This window comes from Columba livia, chromosome 1 (assembly GCF_036013475.1).
Source record: "Columba livia isolate bColLiv1 breed racing homer chromosome 1, bColLiv1.pat.W.v2, whole genome shotgun sequence".
In the NCBI taxonomy this organism is placed as follows: domain Eukaryota; kingdom Metazoa; phylum Chordata; class Aves; order Columbiformes; family Columbidae; genus Columba; species Columba livia.
In genome coordinates, this window is record NC_088602.1 from 23,983,820 (window position 1) to 24,006,826 (window position 23,007).

General features: G+C 45.6%; 1 protein-coding gene across 2 annotated transcripts in view; it reads right to left on the minus strand.

The window, feature by feature from the left end:
* Positions 1 to 23,007, minus strand: part of SLC7A1 (solute carrier family 7 member 1) — a 47,917-nt gene that overhangs the window by 6,029 nt on the left and 18,881 nt on the right. For both annotated transcript variants that reach the window (XM_065050982.1, XM_021286191.2), the window contains exons 2-11: positions 18,750 to 19,133; positions 14,485 to 14,643; positions 12,038 to 12,212; positions 10,230 to 10,354; positions 8,489 to 8,711; positions 7,501 to 7,640; positions 5,742 to 5,844; positions 3,752 to 3,963; positions 3,277 to 3,425; positions 701 to 809 (exon numbers count right to left, since the gene is read on the minus strand). In XM_065050982.1, coding sequence (XP_064907054.1) covers positions 701 to 809; positions 3,277 to 3,425; positions 3,752 to 3,963; positions 5,742 to 5,844; positions 7,501 to 7,640; positions 8,489 to 8,711; positions 10,230 to 10,354; positions 12,038 to 12,212; positions 14,485 to 14,643; positions 18,750 to 19,119 — 1,765 coding nt within the window. In that variant the 5' untranslated portion in view covers positions 19,120 to 19,133. The remainder of the gene's footprint in view (positions 1 to 700; positions 810 to 3,276; positions 3,426 to 3,751; positions 3,964 to 5,741; positions 5,845 to 7,500; positions 7,641 to 8,488; positions 8,712 to 10,229; positions 10,355 to 12,037; positions 12,213 to 14,484; positions 14,644 to 18,749; positions 19,134 to 23,007) is intronic.

Genomic DNA, 23,007 nt, shown 5'->3' on the forward strand with positions numbered 1-23,007 from the left:
AAAGAGAAACCTCAGACTGACCAACACAGGTTACACCAGGGGTAAGTCCGGCTATCCTGATAGCTAGCTTCTAGCAGACAGCCACTACTTTCCTCAGGAAAAAATAACATTAATACAGACATCAGTCTTTAAAAGACAATCTATCCAGGCCCCAAATGAGGGACTGATTATAGAACAAACTTTACATTCTTTCCAGTGAGTTCACTGTAGTTCATTCTGCAGAGAGCTTTCTCTCTCCTATTGTTTGCCTACAGCCTCCATCTCAGAAAATATATCTGAAACTGATGTTAATCTTACTTGTTTTCATCATAACAAATCTCCTGGGCATTTCAGGCAATTCAGCCTTCTCCATGTGGCTATTAGGAGCATCTTGGGATGCAGATCAGCTCCTTCAGCTCCAGAAGCAGAAACCCCACCACCTGGACTGCAGTTCAAGGCCAGCCAATGAGAAATGCTGTACAGTCTCTTGTTGGTAACAAGACACATAAGATGTTCATGGGTTGTTGTTCTGTCCTCACAAAGGCTTCATCACCCTTGAATTTAAAACAAGGCTTGAGACACATTGCCTAAATGGCTTCAGTTAAGTCACCGAGGTTGCCCAAGGATGATGAGAGTGCAGAATCTCTCTCTGGAAATAAATGTGTTGTTAACAAAATCTAGTAATTTTGAAGACAACTTTTTTTTACTCTCTCAAACTCACCTATGAGCATCCAGACTGCAAACCGTATCCATGTGCCTATGTCTAGCTGCATCATGAGGTAAACATTCACAAAAATACTCACAACAGGAAGAAGAGGCAAAAGAGGTACCTGAAAAAGAAAGAAGGATACATGGCATCCACAGGGCAGATCAATGGGCAGGGAAGAACATCACATCCCTTGTAAATGGGCAGCAATGGCTGTTAACAGCTCTTCAGCTGCCAGGTCTGAGAAAAGGCAACGTTAGACCAAAATGCAGGACATCAGTCCACCATGGGAGAGCAATGTGAATGATGTCATTCACACATTTTAAGAATGCTTGTCCTTGTTTTGTGGCCCAGAAGGAGGCAAGAGGCAAATTTTAACAGTACTACTAAATACTTGTGGGGGAAAGAAGGAAAACCAAGGACTGCATCATGACAGGCACCTACTGAACACAGAAGATAGTAAGGAAAACATCAGAGGAGGGACCTGAGCAACTTCATCCAGCATGTACCAAGCTAATTAAGAAATAGAGAGCAAATTATCCCAGAGCAGAAGAAAAACAGGAAATATTGTAAGAGACAAGTGCAGTTGTACCTAGAATGCCTTAATGATCTGAAGACACAAAGAAGAATGAGACAGTAAAGCCAAAATGCAAAAATCAGAATATGAAGAAAATAGCACAGGCATGTACAGACAAAATCAGAAAGGACAAATTGTAACAATAGAAAGGTTTGTGAATATGGTGAAACCAAGAGGAAAGTGAACCTCACTCCTTAGGAGAAAATGAGGTTTACAAAAAGAAACAAGACTGAAATGTCGTAGGCCTTTCTTGATTTAATCTTCACAAAAAAAAAAAAAAACACAACCAACAAACAAAACAAAACAAAAAAATAACAAACCAAACCAAACCAACAAAAACCACACATGGTGAGCAGCTGTTCACATCATTAGAGAAAGGGGATGGGCACACAAATTAGAAAACGGAAGAATATTTTTCTAAATTTGGCTTTGTCAAGTCAGTAGGGACAAATTAAATTTCCCTAGGTGGGTGAGTTATGTGCCCAGAGATCACAAGAGTGATCTCTGAACTATTAGTAGCCATCTCCGAGAGCTCTTGGTAGACTGGTAAGGTCTCTAAAGACTGGAGAGACAAATTACCTATTAAAAAGAAACACAGAAAAACAACTGGGGAACAAACCAGTCAGCCATAGATTCCCAGAGAGACTTTGGAAAAAAATCACTACATGGTCAGGTTGTAAATGTCTAAAGGACAACAAGGAGATAAGAAACAGCCGTTACAGATTTAGCAGTGACAGGTCTTTTGTTGTTGTTGTTGTTCTCAGACAGGGCAGTGGCTGAGGGGAAAAATGGGAAGTAAAACACCCTGAGTAGAAGGTAAAGAAATCTCCTCAGAAATAAGTTCAGAAAATAGTCTAGATGACAGTTTTCTGCTAAGTTTTCTGCTCCTGGACATTTCTGTTTCCACTTCTGGGACCATAACCTCCAGATGAGCTGCAAACACTACACCCTGGGCAACTCTGCTTGGATTAAACAATTAAAATTAGAGAATTTACTGAAAAAGTGTTATTGAAGAGCAGTTACAGTAAGAGCAGTTTGGAGGATGGGATTAGAATCCAGAACTAATTCAATAAATTGGGGAAAAAGCCTGAAACCAATATGATAGAACATGATTGAAGGATTATACTGGAGGAAAAAGACCCAACATCCCAGTGTTTGTTTAATATGGAAAGGAGGGTGTGCTTGAACAGGGCAGGAAAATGACAGAGTTCCTCATACTTAAGGCTGTTTAGGAGACAAGAGTCATCCCTTGGTCTTGATGGGGACCAAGCAGGACATGAAAGTGCACTTTCTTAGGGCCTTTTAGTGAGTACTCCTTTGATCTTCACACACAAGCTTACTTCTTGAGTTCTATCTCCTTCTGTATCCAATATCTGACATGGCCCTTGAAAACCATCCCCTTTTCCTCTGGTCTCTGTCTCTTCCATATCCAATAACCACCTGCTTTCAAAAGCATTGTCCTGCCCTTCCCTTCCGGCCACATCTCTGCACCAGGTTCTGCCCTCCCATCTTCTCCTGGACACCAGCACCATTGACATTTCCTTCCAAGTCCTCTGCTGTCGCCTCTGACCCGACCACACATGGCTCCCCCTCCTGATTCTCTCCTCCAGGCCCTCAGTTAACTCCCTCAGTCCTTTCTGTGCTGAACCTGGTGCACTGCTGGACAGAGCCTTCCCACAACACTTGTGCCGTGCTGCATTCTACAGCGAAACACCTACATTGACATGTGAGGTTAGACGCCAAGAGGAAACCAGACTTGGAAGCTGAGCTCGACTCTGGTAGGATGCACCTTTATGCACTAAGCGCAGATTGTGAGAGGTTACAGCCAGCCTAGCTGGAGAGCTCAAACCATCAGCCCTATTGGCAGCCCTGCAAGATAAAGTACACATCACGCCGATGTTCTCTGCATGCCCATTTGGCCAAGTCCCCCCTTCAGATACAGGCCAACATGCACATCCTCCTCCAACGCCTTCCCAAACAGCTCTTTTCAAACTACACCTCCCAGGACACTCACCTTAAAGGAGAGCTTGGTTTTGCTTTCAGGCTGTTTCCATATAATGAAGCTGACAACAAGAACAAGAATGGCAGCAATAATCCATACAGCCTTTATCAGAATGCTTGGTTCAAGGGCAGTGAGGATACAGCTACCCACAATAAGGAAACCTGTGAAGAGACACCAAAAGCTTACTGATTCTCTTTTTAGGAACAGGGAAAAAAAGCCCCAAAACCACAAGCAGGCAAAGCAGAATCTGAAAGCTCAACAAACAAAACAGCAACACATGAAAAAGCTAACTCTAAGGAATATGCCTTTCCCCCTATACACACCCACCTCTCCATCTGTGGATTTCCTTTCAAGTCAGAAATTTAATCTGTAGATCTTCAGATATTTTGGACAATACAAGAGCTCATTCAAATTGCAGCCAGCAGGCAAGCTTTCCCACCATGGTGGGTACAAGGACCTCCTCGCTGGCTCACTGCCCACCGCTTACCAATGATAAAGGTTGAGATGTTCACCACCGAGCCAGAAAATTTGGAAGGGTCTGAATTTGAGGGACACAGTATGGCTTTGAGGGAACATTTCTCCTCTTCCTCTGGCAGAAATCCAGCCTGAGACTCACTGGTGCTCACAGACTCGTTGTTATCAGTCTCCTCCGTTGTCCTAGCCATCTGGTATGCCAAATTAGGCTGCTCCGGCTGATACCTAGGAAAAGGGAAATGAAACAAAGAGCATATTGGTTTGGTGCAGGGTGCTGTTTGTTTAAAAACCACACAGTCACAGCTGTGCCCCAGATCACCACAGCACCAGAACAGGCACACGGAACATCTACACTCTTCTGTTTCAGGGTGAAATACAAGGAATAATGTAATCATAACATGAGCAAATATAGTCAGCTATTATCACCTACAACTTGGTGATGCCAGTGTTCTAAACTGGACAGCGCTCTCTTGCATAAAACCTTATCATCCATGTCACCAAAACATAATGGGGAGATAGCAGTGAGGACTGGGGAATAAAGTGGCAGAGGGATGGACAGACAGTCATAACCAGGCCGTTGGGTTATCTGCAGCGGTTCAGCTCTTGTGTTTTGGCATGGAGGTGTTGAGCTAAGAGCTCAGCAGATATCACACCCTGACAGCTGCTGATCACACCCCACAGCGACATTCCTGGTGTCCCATCCTCCTCCATCCCAGCCTCTTCTGCTGGCACGTCTGCTGCCACATAAAGATGGAAGAAGTGAGCAAAGAACAATAATTCTTTGTTCCATTTGTGGACAGCACCTCATTCAACAGAGCCCTGATGCACAACCATGTGCATCCATAAAGAAAAAATGCTCTTCCAGACTCAGTTCTTTTTCACAGAAGGTTTTGCCTGTGACTCTCAGCCACAATCCTGACTAAAGGAAAGGGCCATTTTGAAAGACATCTTAAAATCATTCCTGTGGGGATGTGTTTGCAATGAGGGCATTTGTGAAACACTGCAAATTGAGAATTGCAGTGAAATCCTTGGTTCTAGGCACAGCAGAGTATTAGTGGTAGGACCTTATAGCTTTGGAAACAGTTCAGTTGCTACTTCATTAGGAGCCAACAGGGCAGTCAAACCAGTGCCCAGGCTGCTAGCTCTGCAAATCCAAGATGGGTAAAATGCCACACAATGGGTACAGCAACTCGCAAAAATAAATTAAGAAGCCATTTACAGCTGTATGGAGAAGAGAGGACTGGGAAAGCAAAGAACAAGTAAGAAGGGCAAGGAAAATCATCAAGAATTTTCAAGGGGCAGGGTGGAGAGCACAGGCAGAGAGCAATGGTCAGTGCTGGCCCTTCACCTCCTGCAAGACAGTTCTTAGTTCAATGCATTTGCTGTGAGCAGGCAAAAAGCCTCCACCACACTTTGAATAAGTAATTCCACATAAAGGTATTTTTTCAGTAACACAATCTTCAAAATACAGTCCTCATGGGTAAAGTGCTGTTGTCCATGAGGTGCCAAGCAATGAAGATACTCAATTTTCAGCTTAGGTTAGGGAAGATATGGGAGCTCAGCACTTCTGAAAGACAGGTACTAAGGCACTGATCCTACAAACACATGCTCAGCTTTTTTTGCTGCTGCTGGACTTTATCTTGAATCTCCTTGCAAAAGTAAGACAACCTGAAACTGTATCCCCAGTGGGAACAAGAGTGATGACGACAAGACACAGGCATCCAGGACCACCCATCTCTCCTCCCTACAGGCTGGCTTATCTCCCAGAGCATTCAGGGATGACCACAGCAGGAGTGGCATGTACCAAGGGTTAACCATGTTCAGAGGACCCCCTTGCAGATCCAACTAACACAATGCTCCATGACCTTAAAGAAACAAGTTCTTCACATGCTTATAGCTGGAGACGTTAATGCTCTTACTGGGTCTATGGAAACTATAAGGGCATCTGATTGCTGTGTGGATTTCTGTCTGTGTGGTAAGAGAGGCTGTTTCTACATCCATACCTCAGTACCAATACGCAGGCTGCCACTAAGGAGTAAGCCAGGAGGGTCCCGATAGACATGAGATCCACAAGATCTTTCAAGTCGAAGAGAAATGCCATAATAGCTGCAGGAGGAGAAGGTGAGAGAGGGAAGAAGAATCAATAACATGGCATAACATGCACAACTCAGGAGAGTTAACAACGATGCAGCACATGCGCGACTACTGCTCAGGACCCAGCTGCGGAGCTCGAGCTGTCCTGAGATGGGGAGACACAAGACTTGGTGCATGAATACCCTGAGCCTTGCGGGCTGTCCCAGCACAGCCTCACTCACTGGAACCAGAGGAACCATTTACAGTCAATGCCAGTCTGCTTGTCTCTCATGGGTGTGTTCACCCAACTACCAGCAATGAGCAGGTATTTAAACCACAGCCTCATTGACAGAGTCCCCCAGAGCAGCTGCAGCATATCTAAGGCCACCGTTATCTCCTGGAAGTAGCCTGAGGGAACAGAGGATGGGCAACATCTCACTCCAGTGTCTTGGCTCAGCTGGGGTGAAACCAGGCTTGTGCACGCAATGGGACCAAGCATCAAGGAGGGCATCTTGAGTTAGCACGCCTTGTCATGGGGCTTAGCAGAAAAAAGGTACTGGCTGCCATCCCTTAGGGATTACTCTGCTTATACACCCTCACCAGGCAGCCCCTGGCTCTACAGACCTTTGTACAAAAGCCTGCAGAGGGAGAAGCAAGTAAGCAGAGGACAGACACCACCGTCAGACATTCAGGTGACGCCACTGGTCACATGGGAGTGCAGGGTTCTCAGAGCTGAGCCTGGCCCAGCCTGTCCTCAACACATCGCCTGGAGCCCAACAACCAACCCGACCTTTCCGCTCAGATGGCAAGTGCTGCCTCTGCAGCTTCGTGTGCGCTGTGGTCACAGGTGCTACAGACCACTCTGAGGAGACCTGAAGGGACTTCAAAGTGCGTTTTCTTTACTTTATCTGGCTATTTTTTCCCCAGTCTGGACCCAAGGCCACCTGAAGAGGAAGATGCCAGAGAAGCAGCTGTGAGGAGGGTCCATGGGTCCCAGCAGCAGGAGCTGAGCTGCTTCACAGGAGCTCAGAGCGCATGGTGGCAGCTCAGCACCAACTCCTCACCAAACATGGCATGTTCTTACACTGACGGCTCATCCCGCATTTGCAACAGAAGGTAAAGAGAAAGCAGCAAGGCTCTCCTCTTTGCTGGGCACCACGACGAAGCGGGTGGCTGTTAGAAAAGGGCAAGCTGCTCATCCTTGCCACAGGAGAGTTCCAATTCCCATATTCCTGGGGCCTGGAAGAGGGAAGGGGAGGATGGGACAGCTGCCAGCTTTGACTAAGGGATTAACAAACGCCTGTGCCACAGGGGCCATCTGCCGGCCTCCTGCTGCTCTGGCATCTTCTGCTGAACTGCTGCCTGTGGGCAGCATGGTGTCTTCAGCCAAACCAGGACAACAGCCACAAGGATGCTGGGGCACCGCTGGCTGCCACCTGGCAGGGGGTTAATTATTTTTAAGGCCGGCAGAGCACACAGGGAGCGGACATCAGCAATGAGCTCTGAGAAAGAGGGACAGGCACACAACAAGCTATTCGTACTCACCCAGCCCCTCCAAGGTATGCCCTGGGAACCCCTCCTGTGCAATACTTCTGAATAATAAGTGGGCTAGAGTCAGGCAGACTTAATTGCCCCTCGGATGAGCTTATGTATCCTTCTCACACATAAATGTAAGTATTTGGATCTTACCTGCAATGGCCCCTGATGTCACTGTTGCAATTATTGGAGTTTTTCTCTTCTCATTGACTTTAGCCAAAAATTTAAAGAGAAGTCCATCTTCTGCCATAGCATAAATTATTCGAGGCATTGGAAACATGGAGCCAAGGAGACTAAGGACACAGAAGGGTGAAATAATCTACTTATATCACCTCCTGCTGAGCACAGCCACATAAATGAAAACAAGTTTATGGCAGTACAAACACACAACAGGTGGTTTTCATTCACTTCAGCTTCTCCTTCAAGGGCTCTCTCTGTACATCCACATTGCTGATAGCTGGCAACTGGGGTGCAGCTCTGTGATTTTGGATACCTAAACCTAGCCCTGGTGCATGCAAAAAGGAATGATTTTCAGGTAGCAAAACACCCATAGCTTCTATAAGCCTCTACGAGTTGCTCACCTAATTGAATATGTCTAAGTTGATCTGAAACAGTAAGTCTCCAGAGTGCAGAAGAAGGTGACATATTCTCCCTCCAGCCTGCCCTGCCTCCCATTCAGACGGCTGTCCTGCAGGCAACCTGCAGACAGACAGCCCTGGACATGCTAAGTCCCATATGCTCCAGAAGATGCACCCCACACAAGTCTGCTCTTCACTCCACAAGCCAGGATGTCTTGCAGGAAAACCATGCTTGCCCTGCAGAGTTGCCTCCATGACTTAGTCACTGAATCCAGATCTACATTTCAGAGATGCACCTGATGGGTCTGCTGCTAAGATGGGAGTTTCTGCAGTGATACTGGTCATGTGCATCTCTGAAATCTATCATGGGGTGAAATCCTGGCCCTTTTGAAGTCAATAGCTCTGAATTTCATCCCTAGTCCCAGCTTCTCTGCCAATCAGGACCAAGATGTATCCAGTGAAGGCAAAGAAACAGTACACAGACCTGACATGCACCATCGTTTAAAGGAAGTGGAGATACACGTTTGCCTGGAGAGATGCACAAAGGAAAAGCAGTGTCTCACCTCGTAGAAAGTGCACACAAGGAACCAACAGCCACCGCGTAGTTGGCTCCATCCCAACCCACATATTTGAAGGCATTGGGTAAAGGGCTATTGGTATCCAGCTTGTAATAAGGCATCATGAGCGTCAGGGCAGCTGACACACCAAAATAAGCCACAAAGCAGATAAGCAGAGATGCCACAATGCCAATAGGAATGGCCTTTTGAGGGTTTTTTACCTCCTCGCCTAGAAGAAAGAAATTGAAATATCAGCAAAACAATGAGCAAGAACTCTATCCCATCCTACAGCACTCTGGTTGGGGCTGTCAAAAGCAGTCGACTGTGATGCTGCTGATGGGCTGCCCCATCCACTTGGCCTGCCCCAGCCTGTTTGCTCCCACTTCTGCTGCTCCTGTTGTGACTTGTGACAAACCTTTGTGGAGGTCTTGTAAAATCAGGCACAGAAACAATCTGGATTAAAAATGTTTCTTTCCCCAAAAAGGATTATTTTTGTTGCCTACTACTCCTGCTATCCCACCGATGGTGCAGCCCCAAGAACAGTTCAACGATCACAAATGATGGCACAAAAAATTATTTTGCATTTGTAGGACAAATATTTGGGTGACAGTTTCATTTAGCATCTCCACCAGAACAATTACACAGTGAACAAGGCACCATAAGTTCCCCATTCCAGGGAAAAGCAGACATTGTACAGCACCTGGAAATCATACGAATCTTTGAAAATTCCTCTTAAAAAAAGGACTTCCTCTAGTTTTTATGGATAGTTATTGACAACAAATTGGGGACAAATGTTAAAAGAAACAGCTTTGAGCCTGCCTTGTCCTCCAAAGCTGCTCTTCTCTGAAAGCAAGAGCTCCTGAGGTTTGGCATTACAGTAGGATGAATCAATAAAAGAGAACCATACACCTGTAAATCAAAGTTAGATCAACGTGTTTCTCCTCCAAAGACAGGCTCTAGGGCTGTCTGGAGTAATGGAGCCAGCACTTCTCAGACTCCTTGAAACATGAGGCAGTACTGCTTTATCTGCCTTTGTGATGATCTCCTCCTCCCATTGCTCCAGATTTGAATACACGCAGTTCTTGACAAATGTGAAATTAAAGATAATCTTTCCTTTCTCCAGGGAACTTGGATTCTTCTTAGCCAAGAGAAATATGACAATGGTGATGGTTTCTCTCTCAGAGGAGATCTCTGAACCTTTGGTAACAAAATCTCTCTCTTATTTTAAGGCACAGTTTTAGGCTGCAGATGACTGTGATGACTCCCCAGCTCTCTCTTTCTCTAGCTTTTTACACACTCCAAGTCAGTGGAGCATCTTCAGTCGAAGGCACTGAAGAACCCTACTGCAGGATAACCTGTTGATTAAAAAGCATCGTCTGGAGCTACAGGTTCAAACTTGAGTCATATGAAACATCTGAACCTGGGCCTTCCCTGTTTGCTAATGGGTAAAAGCTGGTTGTGTTGTCTGTGGCATCTGACATGGTTAGTGCCATCAGTTACCAACCATGAGACTGGGCCCTGCAGGCAAATAAGGAACAAAGTGTGTTTTGTGGGTTCTATGGTCTAGCTGCCTGCCACAGCAGCTACAATTCAACAGCTGAGACAAAAGTATATTTTGGGCTGCAGTTCAGAGAGATGATGAATGCAGTGCCCTGAATTACTCATAATCTGTGCTGTGCAGCATTACTGAAAGCCAATCTACCAGCAACCGGGTTCACAAGTAGAATGAAGACATCTTCTCTCTTACCTGTAGTAGCAATGCAGTCAAATCCCACGAAAGCATAAAAACACGTGGCTGCGCCAGAGAGGACTCCTTTCCATCCATAGGGCATAAACCCTCCGATACCATAGAGCATTTCTTCCTGTGTGTGACTAAAAGGCACGGCACTGGGTTAGAAGCCATCCTGCCTGGTTGGAAGTAACTAAACTATTCATACAAAATCCAAAGCTGGAGTTTGAAGGAATACGCTCTCCCTTTCATGCACTATCATACAAGTACCAGGCAAAACTGCTAAGCCCTACCCTGCTGCTGAGCTTGGACTGGCCTGCAACAGTCTGTGGAATGCACAGAATAAGAATGGTTCATGGTTTGTTCCCACCACCTGTTTTTTGCAGAGGATAAAAATGTCTCAGCTAAGGAAGGAAGAAAATAGCATGAATATTAAAATTCCTCTTCTAATATTACTGCATGTATGTAGACACATTCATTTAAACATAAGCTTTTGAAAAAGGACATGTAATTCTGAGAGCTGAAGTTGACAGAGAGCAATGCAGGGTGCCATAACTGCCTAAAATCCACCCAATCCTCCATTTTTAACTTCAAAATTACCTGTGCCAAGCTCATACCTCAACTGTGCTTGTGATCCTGAGGGAGAAGAGAAGCCTACATCCCTGATGCACCAAAGGCCTCACCCAAAGCTCACTGAAGTCAACAGACAGACACCAACTGATGCCAGTGCTCTCTGGACCGGGATCCCACATCCATGTGCCTGTGTTGAGTCAGGTATAACATACCCTTCTGCTCAAGTGACTCACATAACTTTTTCAGGGAAAAGCCTTTGTAAAGATGAATTAAGTCAATTAAAGTAAATCCCAAATCTGCAAATCTTATTGGGGTAAGCATCTGAACTCTCACAGAAGCTCTGTTGAGACAGAGATGAAAACTGTCCTTTTATTTGCAGAAATAGCACAAACCAAATGTGGATTGCTCTGGAAATAATGATAAAGTAAACCCCAGACAGATTTCACGAAAATAGTAAGTCCTTCAGGTCAAAGAGCTACAGTTACATTTTGAAGCTATCACACTAATTGCTCCTTGCATGGGAATACCAGTAGGAAAGAAGGGGGGACCTTTCCTAAAGCAGCAATTTTTTCGCAGCAGGCTGAATTTTACAAGCCAAACTTGAACCATGCAACATTTACGAATCTCTCCAGTTTGGTGGTATTTAAAGACCTTCATTCTATGTTGCACAGTCTCAAGCAAAAAGGAACAGTCTTGTAGCACTGGCAACTCTCCTAAGCTCTTTAATTTTGGTCTTTAAAGGAAAAGAGGGTTTTGGCCAAGTAGCAAAATGCCACTGAAAATGGATTTGTGATAGTCTTGCTGCAATGCATTAAAATAATCTGCAACTTGCCTGAGGCGTTTGGGACAAGGTGTCCAAAAGGTACACAGTGCCTCAAGGATATTGCCCAAGTGTCCAAAGAAACTACAGAGCTACACTTGCTTATGGCTTCAAACAGACACCAGAGTCAGCCTTTGTGCAGTCTTGAGTATAAGGCTGTCTAAAAAGCTCTTTCCTCTCAAATCTGGATACTGTATCCATCATGAGGCTGGAAACGGTGCATTCTCCAGCACAGCTCATGGTGACACAGCCTACCCCCTACCTGTTTGCTTTCAGCAAATGCCCACCAAAACCAGCTTTGACTCCAAGGTGTTTGGCAAAGGAGGGATCCATCCTGTTCACCAGTTTTCTGAATCACTCCACAAACCCTCCCATAAAACTTCCCATCAAAAAGGCATCAATTTCAGAGCTACGAAAAAAAGATCCAACCTACTTGTTTCCGTAAATGCCATGGCTGGTGTTGTAAATGTCCTGTTCAGTCAGCTGCCAATTTTTAATAGACCCTTTCACGAAGCCGGAGACCACGACAAAGCCGAGGACGAGGATGTTGATGCAGGTGAACACTTTGTTCACCAGGGCAGATTCCTTCACGCCAAAAATTAAAAGCCCTGGGGAAACAACGGCAGAGAGGCAGTCAGGTATTTCCCTACCAGCAGCAGGCGCTGGGGCTTGCAGGGGTGGCCCAGCTGCAGTCATGCTGTGCTCTGCCCACCTCATCACACTTCGTTTCTCCACAAAGCCAAGTAGCTCAGGTAAATCTGGATTAACTCACCCAGAAGGGGGACAGGGACTCCAGCCCAGACATTACTACTGCGTGATGTGACACCTTCCCACTCAGCATGTCCATCTGGCATGGGCCCCAGGTAAAGTGCTTCACTAACACAGCTTAACTGCTTCCAGCACTTTCAACAACAGCTCTGGTCACCCCTTGATGACACCTAGTCACAGCCAAACTCCACCCAGAGACCTGGAGAAAGCACCCCAGGTGGTTTTCCATGAAGGAACATTGTCTTAGAGATCTTGGTCACATGCAGAAGTTATGAACAACATTCAGCTTTCCTTAGAAGCAGGGGAAAATATGAGAAGAGACTGAATCCAGGGAGACAGCTGCTTCTAGTGCTGAAGATAGAGAAGAAGGTGGCATCTTGGGAATCCTGCTCCCATTTAAATCAGTAGGACCTTTGCCACTGAGCTTAGCAAGAGCAGGATTTCAGCTTGTGGTCTTAAGAGCAACCATCCGAAGAACAGTTTTACAGGCTTTGGTAACAAGCATCTTGCTGAGGCATTGCTTGGCATTCAGAACAACAAGTTCTGGTAACTTGCTTTTGCTCTTCAGGTGCCTGATTTTCAAGAACCCAAACCTGTAACCAAAACCTGTGAAAGTGGCTGAAGGAAAAGGTAAAGCACTTCACTTGGGGCTGAGGTAGAAGCACGACAGTGCTTCTTAGTGCTACTCCAAGGCACTGCAAGGAGAAGGACTCACCTTTCCTTCTTTTACAGGAAATAAGCTGATACAGCCACATCAGGGAAGTGTTAGATAAAACTGCATATCTGCCCAGGAATACTTATAAGGTACCTTGGAGAAATCTGAAGCTCAAGATGGTGCAAGCAGAAATAAACTTGTAGTGCTTGTATTTGGGACAACAGCTCTTCACTCAGCAGCTTTTTTGTAGAGAAAAAATGGTTTGCATTTTTATTAAAATCCAGGGAATTTGCTCCATGCAGGGGAACAAAGATATCAGTAATCTGTATAGTTTTACACCTCGGTAATGCTTAAGTGAGGAGTCCTAAATTATGTAAACTGTATCTGAAGTTGAAGAAGACCAGATTCTAATTTGAAACTAGAGCAACTCCTATTATATACAGAGGAATGAAGAAAATCTCTCCCATTCAGAAGCAGTCCTAAAAACAGAGGGCTGCTATCAACTTCAGTATTCCTCAATATAGTCCTGGATCCAAATGCAAACCCAAATGCCAAAGCATCCCTTGCTCATGAAGCTTGTCCCTGTGAGCACAGGTTACGCTGTTAGACGGTCATCCTGATCAGAGTGGGAAATGTTGAGATAACCTTGTTGGGGTGACATTGCAGCTTCTGTGTTCCAGAAGCCGCAGAGGAGTACACATGAAGCATAACTTCTTAAATTTGTGTAAACTTGGCAATGTTTTGCAAGATGCAGTTGGAGTAGAGGTTCAGAAGGGTTTTAATTTTACAAATTTTCGAAACTTTTCCAAATCCTGACCAAAGCCTTGGCACATTTTTAGAAAAAAAAAAAAGAGGACCTGACTGTTTATCACACATTTATTCTGCTAGAGTCTTGCATTCACTGCTGCAAACCGGAGCCCAAATATGTTAGAAGAACAAAAAAACAACCAACCAAAAAAACAAAAACACCACAAAGCAAACAAAACCAAAACCAGTGCTACATTAAGTTGTTACTGAGTCCCATATTCTTCTTCTCATTTTCCTTATTCCAATGCATGGAAAATTGGCAGATTATACAAAGGGAAATAATTGTGACAGAGCAACAGAATGTAATTCTTGTGTAATAGGATTTATGGAGGGAAGGATTAAACTTCCATACCTGATTGAGGATAACAAGTCATCTTTTCTTTTTTTTTTCCTTACATAAGATTTGATTGAGGGTTTTAAAAGTGCCTCAAAAAATACCAAGAATGCTGCCCTATAATTAAAAACCTTGTAAACAGGCTATGCCCCATGCTAACACTACAGCAGTGACACAGGTCAGTCCAACACTTGTAATTAAAATAAAAAAAGGTATGTTGTTCAAAGTAAATGAGGACTTTGTGCCTATTCCAAAAGCAAACCATGAAATTACAGTAATGGGAGGTCCAAGACTCACAAACCCTCCAAGGTTTTACCTGTTAGGATGATGATTATCACCACGGCGAAGATATCTGGGTATTTTGCTAGCACTCCAGGAGCATCCATTGTCATGTATTTTTTACAAAATTCTTCAATGTGCTGGCCTATGATTTCATCAAATGTCGCACTCCAGGCTCTGGCCACGCTCGAGGTTCCTGCCAGAGGACAGAAAGGATGCAGATCACCCTTCATGGCTGGCACAGGTTCCAAACAGGGGGTACCTTGCATGGCTTTTGGCCACGGAGGACCTCAAAGCAACCTCGCATGTGCTCCCTGGGTGCTGGGAGCAGCTTGTCCTTGCAGATCCAGCTGACAAGATTAAAAATAATCCTTACAGTGGTTTGGCTTCTTAGTAAACCTCAGCTTTGCCTTAGATACTGCTTAGACTGACCTTTTTCTTACACCTCCAGCAGCCTGAACTTCCCCCAAACCTGGTAATTTCTGCTACTACAGAGGTCTGAGTGACAGGCTGGCAGAAGTTCCCGGCATCCCTGGCTAGGTGGCTGCAGCCCAGGCAGAGGGACTTTACCGAAGCCAGCCAGGCTTGGGAAGCACGATGCTGGAGCACAACAGCCTGGACCGCAACACAGCTCTGTAGGGTCTGTAGGGTCTGATCTCCAGCTACATGCAGGTCTGCTCCAAACTCTGCTCCTAGAGTATCTGAGCAGGATAAAGACTGAGATATAATCTGTAGGTTATCTGAGCCTAAGTCAGCCTATTGCAGGATGTTAGTGATGATCCCACAGCAAGCAGCACGACTCCTGCCGGCAGCAAGTGCTTAGACTGACCTCTCCGGGGCCGCTGTTTGCTGTGGTTCCCCAGGGGACCAAAACACATACAGCCTGTCGGAGTGAGGACTGAACCTGAGGTCTCAGGATGACCAAGTCTGGGACACTGTCTGGGCCAGAAGAGTCATTTCACAGAACAGAAGTAGTAACAATGAAGAATTACCATCAGACAGTGACAGGACTGTGTAAAATAAATCGGTTCAGATAAAAGCAAACTTCTTCCTCTTCTGCATTAAAGTGGCTATCGTTATACTACCAATGTCTTATATAGTATACTATATATAGCAGGATCTAATTGCATGATATAATTACTACTGTACATAATTACCTAGTTAAAAAAAGAAGTTGCTTTGGTTTGGGTTTGCAGAGCAGTTCCTCAGAGGACGCAGTCAGGGGCCCCATTCTACCTGGAACAGTCTGTCCTGACACACTCACCTGTGGGCGGCTGTTCAGGTCCCAACTGCAGCACCTGCAATTGTGTCAAACCACGTCCATGCTCACCTGCAGCTAAATTCTCTGCAGCAGTGCTGGGCAGCCCCTGCAGCAAAGCTGGGGACACTCACCACCCCATCCAGCTTTGCAACAGTACAAAAATAAGCTGTACAACAAACAGACCTGTTTGGAGACTCTTCTGTTCACTGAGACAGCAAAGTGCACAGTGTGAATGCTTTAAAGAGGAGTGACATCAGTGCCATCAATTTAATTTTGAAAAACTCCAAAAGTTATTGTATACCACATCACAATTTTTCAGCTTAACTTTGGCACAATTTGAGGGAAGAGACTATTTCTTTAGTACTGTTTGTTTTTTTTTTTTTCTCCTGGCTCTAATATTTTATGTTCTAGTACAGGAACAAGTTGTGTTATATTAGATGCCAGTTGCTTGGATGCCAGTTCCATGTAACTATCAGCCATTTATCCCAAACTCTCTGTAACAAACAGCCTTGAGGGAGTAAGGGCAATCTGAAATTCTTCCAAGATTCCAGACACCTGGATAATATTTTACTGTTGCTAGAATGTGTGGTGCAAAGACATTTGGCTTTTATCCGGGAGGATTTACTAATTCTGGGTCAGCATAACCTCACCAGATGGAGCTGGCTCCCTCCCGCAGCGCACAGCTCCCCGGGGAGCCGCTGAGCTGAGGCACAGGGTGCACTGCGGTAACACGCACAAGCTGGGAGGTCACCACGTGCCCCGGGAAACCCCAGGAGCAGCTTCTCACCAGGGATGCTGTTACTCATCGTATTACCAGCTCCTTCCAGCTTCTAGTTCCTGAAGCGCCTCCCACAGTCTGGCACGGTTTCCCAAACCCACATCATCCCAGAAGAAAGTTCGCATCATATCCTGGTCCCGGGCACCTTCCTCCTTCTATCTAGACCACAGCTGATGAGTTGCACACCCATTTTTGCTCATCACTCACCTCCAAGACCCCACACCAGTCTTCCCCCAAGCCAAGTTACTTCAGTTAAATATAAGCCACCCATCCCAGGACCCCAGGATTTCTTTTTCCACCCCTACAATACTTTCTGAACAGATGTCTGAGAACTGCAGCGTGAGAACAAGAAGTTGCCTGTGCGCCTCGCAGGTGCAAGCTCCCACCACTCCACCCGGTTCCAGTGGCACTGTGTAGCATGTTCTGCAGCATCACTCAGAAAAAAATTGGCTTTCTGCCCCTCTCAACCCCCGGCTCTGAATGGCAGCGTGTGCCTGCCAGTGTATCTTTCTCCTCCACACCCCCAAAGCTGTTGGGAGTTGTCCTTGCTCACAAGAGGGGCAATTAGCATGGGGAAAAAAGGCTGGGTAAGATAAAGAGGCCTGCTAGAGCTCGCATCTTCCCACAGTTGCTTTTCCTGCTTAGCTGGCCTTCCTCCCAAATTAAGAGGAAACCAGTTGCAAATACGCATTTCTGTCACAGGACTGAATTAAAAGTAACAAAGTTGCGTTTGAACATGTTCATGGATAATATCTGCTTATTTTTCACTGAATATTCCGCCTTGTGATAATACAATGAGCAGCCAACTCTGAAATACAAACCAGGGGAGTGCTTTAAAAGCCACTATGAGACCAAAAAGGAAAAAAAAAACAACAAACCCCAAACCCAGAAAACTCAGAAATACCAGCCTCGGCCCAGAGCCTGGGAATGTAACATTCAGTATGTATATCTCTTCATCATGCATTTGCAGAATCAGGTTTCGGGACAGCATCCACAGCTGTGCAAGTCATTTTGATGGTCCAGTATCATGGTGGGAAGGTCCAAATGACTAACTAGATGAGGAGCATGAAGGAGACAATTTATCATTACCTTTCTGGACCAGAAGATAAATTACCAAGAAGTCTGTTCAATTTTTCTATGTGCAGCCTAAACAGAGTCCATTTTAGAAGTCTGGAGGAAACTGTATGCTTACTTTTTTTAAAAACTATTTTTATCCCCTCCTTGCAGTGAACCTGATTTATAAAAGAACTGCAGGACTCAGATTTCCTAAAGAGATGAGTTTAATTGACTCTGGCTTTTCATCCTCTCATTTCTTATTAAAAAAAAAAAAAAAAGAAGACAAAAAGGGATTTCAGGTAGCACACAGAGAAGAGCCAGCACGATCTCAGACAAGCAGCCGCTACACCACTATATAATTCTTGACAAGATCTTACCCTCCCCAGCACCATGGAAACTAATCTCCAAGGTAACACTTGGACATCCCATAAAATGCATTTTAAAAAAGTAATAGCAATTTAGCATAACATTTTCATTTTAACTAGCAAGTCTTCACTCTCAACTGACAAGTGGGTTGCAGCCTTAGTTACAGGCATGATGACAAGAAGCACGCCCAGTATGTGCTTGAAAAGACACAAATCCTTAATTAGCAAAGTGTGGCTTAGTTTTCATGTATCAGCTGAATTGTACACTGCATGCTCTGAGCCTGATCCAAGGCCTCTCCTAGTGGGAGCCAAGGGCTTAGAAGGGATTTGGTTTGGACGTTTCAGAGACTGTGAACCTGCAGATCACCCTAAGCTTAATCCTGCAGCCACTCACAAGACAAAACTCTGATCTCAAGATCCTTTAAACACATCTCAAAGGGACCAGAAATTAATCCTTGATCAGTCGGGAGTACAGATGCTGCTGTGTAAAAACATCCTTCCATCAGCGGCTTCTTTCTCAGCAGAGGGGACACACTTTTGCTCCCTGACAAGTGTGCAGCAGCCAGGGGATCACAAAGGGGTGACGTGGAGATTCAGAGGAAGCAGCATCAATAATCCAGCTTCAGGACAAACCCTGAGCCCACAACACATCACTCACCTTGCTGACTGACAGGAGCCACCAACAGCGCACCCACAGATGAGTCCCAAAATCCTTGGTGAGTGCAAGAGCCAAGTTTCTATTTTCTAACAGTAACACAAGCGACTAAACGAGGCTGATCCTACAAACCAGGATGCCATCCTGGACTAAAGCCAAGGTCTTGCAGCACACCCACCATACTTACCGATAACATAGGAGAGGATTAAATTCCAGCCTGTGATGAAGGCCCACAGCTCGCCAACGGTCACGTAGCTGTAGAGATAAGCTGATCCTGTCTTAGGAACTCGAGCACCGAATTCTCCGTAGCAGAGTCCAGCCAGCACAGAAGCCAAGGCGGCAATCAAGAAGGAGATAACAATGGCAGGTCCCGCATTCTCCCGTGCCACGGCTCCAGCCAGTACATAGACACCGGCACCCAAAGTGCTGCCTACACCCAGAGCCACCAAGTCAAACGTGTTAAGGCATCGCGAGAGCCGACTCTCTTCTCGAGTGCAGTCCACATTTTTCCGGCGGAGAAGCTGGTTTCCAAAATTAAGGATTTTCTGACACTCCATCTTTGTGTTTGGGCCTGCAAGAAAGATGCTGCATCATTACCTGGACCAGGACACCCCTCAAAACAGCATCACTGTACAGTTACATCACTACAACCCTGTTACATTTCACCAAACATATCTTCCCTCTTTCCACTTTTTTTACACAGAAAAATGCCTCCTTTGGTACTTTACCTAGACTTAGGAATGAAACTGGACAAAAATCAAGCATTTTTTTTGCTTCCCACTCCCTCTCACGCTGTGAAGCCAACGCAATCCCACAGAGACACAGCAGCTCCCACCCTGCTCCACAACAACCCATTCCACAGAGAAGTGGGCAAGCCAAAGCCACAAAGCCCGTCTTTCAGGTTTCAGAGCAGTTTTCTAGGCTGCAAATTAAAAAACTAGACAGAGTTACACAGAGAGATTAGTTATATATATTTTTAAAGTCTCAGGGTGAACTAAGAACTGAGCATTACATCCCAGAATAACGCACCACACGTGTCACTGTACCTAGAGCTGAACACGACCACGTGCCGCAGTGACACCATTTGCAGCCAAACAGACCCGCTGGGACATTTCTCCTCTCTGAGCCCCAGCTCCAACCACAGGCAACAGCACAGGCTGCTGTTGCCTACAATTGCACAGGCTGAAGCAGATACAGTTTAGGAAAAAGGACACATAAAATTGAATTTTATTTAGGGTGGTTACAAGAGGCAGAGGCTGAAGCAATTCTGCATTTCAACAGAAATGAGAGCACAGTGGGGTTCCCTAAACCTCCCTGTCCCACCCAGGACAGCAGCACAGCAGGACAGGGGTGTTTAATGAAACCGTAGAGTGGGTTTCCAGCCATGGTCCCATTTCAGCAACTGCACTATTCCTGTGTAAAGACCTGCAGGTGTGGCCAAAGAGTGGCCTGCAGCAGCTTCAGTGTGCCAGCAGCTCAGGTGCAGCTCCCTCCATGGGGCTCCACGATGGCATTAGCAACCGGATAAAGAAAAGCCCTCTCTGTGGAGGGATCCCTTCGGAAATCCTTCTGGAGTTTCTTTTCCCATGAGACACATCTCTTGCAGTGCTGAAGTACAGGAAGATTTTGTTATGCAACTTAATCAACTGGCTGCATAGTTATCCACTTAACACAGCCAGTAACAGCACTCATTAAAAGCTACAATTGGTCAAACCAGCATGGTCAGCAGCCGAGCCAGCTCCTAGAGGAGATCCATGGAACCAGTGCCATTAGAGAGTCTGTCCCTTCAAGATTTATATGTCCTTGGACATGGGGTATAGAAGGTTTGTCTTACTCTTTCTGAAAAAAATTAGGTATGTTGATTCAAAATTGTCCTTGCCGTTTGATACTGGCTAGAGAGCTCCTCCTCACAGCATTATCCAAATCCACAAGTGCAGCATTAGAAGGAATTTCTTGCTTTTTACACTGCCAAGTCTACCCCGGTTGTCACAGGCAACCATGGTGTAACATCAGACCTTCCCTTAAAAATTTCTAGGTGCCTTATCTCCACTGTTGGAAAGCTCCATCAACACTCCCCTATTATCCAGCCAAAATGCTTTAGTAGGCAGCGTTGCTCACATGCTCTTGTGCCAAGAATGGCTTTTCCCAGCGTAGGTGATTACCTCAGTGTACCTTTAGATATCTGTCATAACCTCTCAGGCTGAATTTTGCAAAGGTAAGCGATCTAAGCTCCAAAGACACAGGCAGTGCCTTACCCTATCTGCAACTGTTCACCTCTGAACCATCCTCTGAGCAGCAATATATCCCATTAGCACCCTTCTAATTGTTGCATCAAGAGAAAGTACCAGGAGAACCAACAAGAGCAGCCACTAAGAACTCCAGTGAGTATTTCCTCTACCAGTGTCTGTTTTCCTTCTTTCCTTTCCTGACTTCTCACTGAAAAGCCCCTTTTACACCATGCCAATTTCCTACTACTCCTCATCTTCTTAAATAACTTACTGTGTGGCACCCCATCAAAAGCTTTATTCAAGTCAAAAGAGAGAGATATCATTCTTCACTTTCAGCTTAAAAGTAAAAAAACCCAATACTCTCCCACCTCTCCTGTGCCTCTTACTAAAGGAAACTGGCAGTGGAATCTGCCAGTCTCTCACAGGTAACCTCACTTACCTCTTTGCTCTTCTCCAGTCAATGGGCACCACCTCCAACTTCAACAGAGGTTTCACTCTGCTGGCTCACCATCATTTTCATGCCCTGGTTCTTTCTGATTACCCATCCCCAACCCTCCTCTTTGGAGTGTTGCTCCCACTGGCTGTAGCCATCTTCCTCAGCCATCCCACCTTCATCCCAGTATCATCATCCTCATTCCGAACTGGGCAGTTGGATACTATGATGCTCTCCACAGCTACATGTTGCCACAGGACCTGCTGGATTGCTCCTAATTCAGATACACAGAAAAACACATACTAAAATAAAGCAGTGCTGGGGGATCTGTAACAAAGCATGTTCTTCACCTTGAATGGTTCTACAGTGGAAGAAGTCAGTGTAAATATGTGAAGATAACACACTAAGAAATTTAATCGGGTCTGCTATTAAATCAAATGGTTCAATTTTGTCGCCATAACATCAGCTACAAAATCAAAAATCCTTCTCATTTTTTCAAGACACCAGTCATAAACACTGGTTTAAACCCCTTTCTCTTGGCCTTACGCTAACTCCCCTACTATGAGAAAGCAATTACAGCTGCGGGAACAAGGCTGAGGGTGTGCAAGTCCCACTGCGTCAGGAATTGCCTCATCCAGCAACAGCTCTCAGACACGCTCCCGAGAGACATGGATTCAGATTGCTGGAGCAAGGCAGGATTCCGGCCAACATTACAAAACTCTCATTTGGTGAACCATGGGAATTCCCAACATACACACAGGGGGAAAACTATTTTCTCCCTTCAGAAGGAAGACAGACCTGTTTACCCAAGTGTATTCACATGTCAATTTGCTCATGTAGCCTCCTTCCCACTTGAGCCTTACCCAAATCCTTGTCAGCCAGGAGTGCTTTCAGCTGGACACCTGCCCACTTCCTCAAATGCAGGAACAGGGCAGTCCTGAACTTTGAACTGGGGTAAAATGACAACAAAAGTGTTGCACTGGAGCATCCCCTGTAAATTTCATTGCTTTCTAGGATGAGTCCTTGGCTTTGGTTAACTCCTCCCAGAGTGATGCAGAGATCCCACTGATGCCTGCATCTTACAAAGACCACTGGGGCTAACTCATCCACCTTGGCCAGTGGTGGTGGTGCTGGCTGACACTCTGTCTGGAGCTCCAGGAAACAGGGACGATCCCAGTGCTGTGCACCAAGAAAGAAATGCTACAGAAGATACAAAAAAGCCCTCCAAAAAACCCAGAGAAATCCCTGCCATAAACTGCAGCCAACTATGAGCAAGGTACCCACAGGGGACGTGCTGAGGGATTTATTTTCCAAAGCTAGTCTGAAAGTCAAGACCAGTTTGACTCAGAACCAAACTCTGGATTTCAGGACAAACACAGGTTTATTCTGCAGCGCAAAAACTTAGAGAAATGCCAAAGGCCTGGTGGAAACCAGTTTGCTTCTTGCTAAGTCAATATTTATAGTAAGATTTAGACATTCAAGGGCCTGAACAGAGGAGTTAGAACAACACAGAATAATATGGGAGGGTCCCAGTTGATGCTATTAATAAAGACAGAAAAAGGAAAGCAGGGGAGAAAATGGCCCAGCTCAGTGAGAAGCTGAGCAATGAGCCAGGGAGGCCTGCAGAGATGCCGTGTGGCAGGGCACGGCTCACTTGGCCTTTGCACGGAGGCCGTGGGCAGGCCTGGAGGGACCCCTGAGGCTCAGCTGGATGAACCATGGTGGGATACCAGAGAAGCTCAGAGCAGATCCTCCAGAGACCTTTCACCCTGGGTGAGCTTACA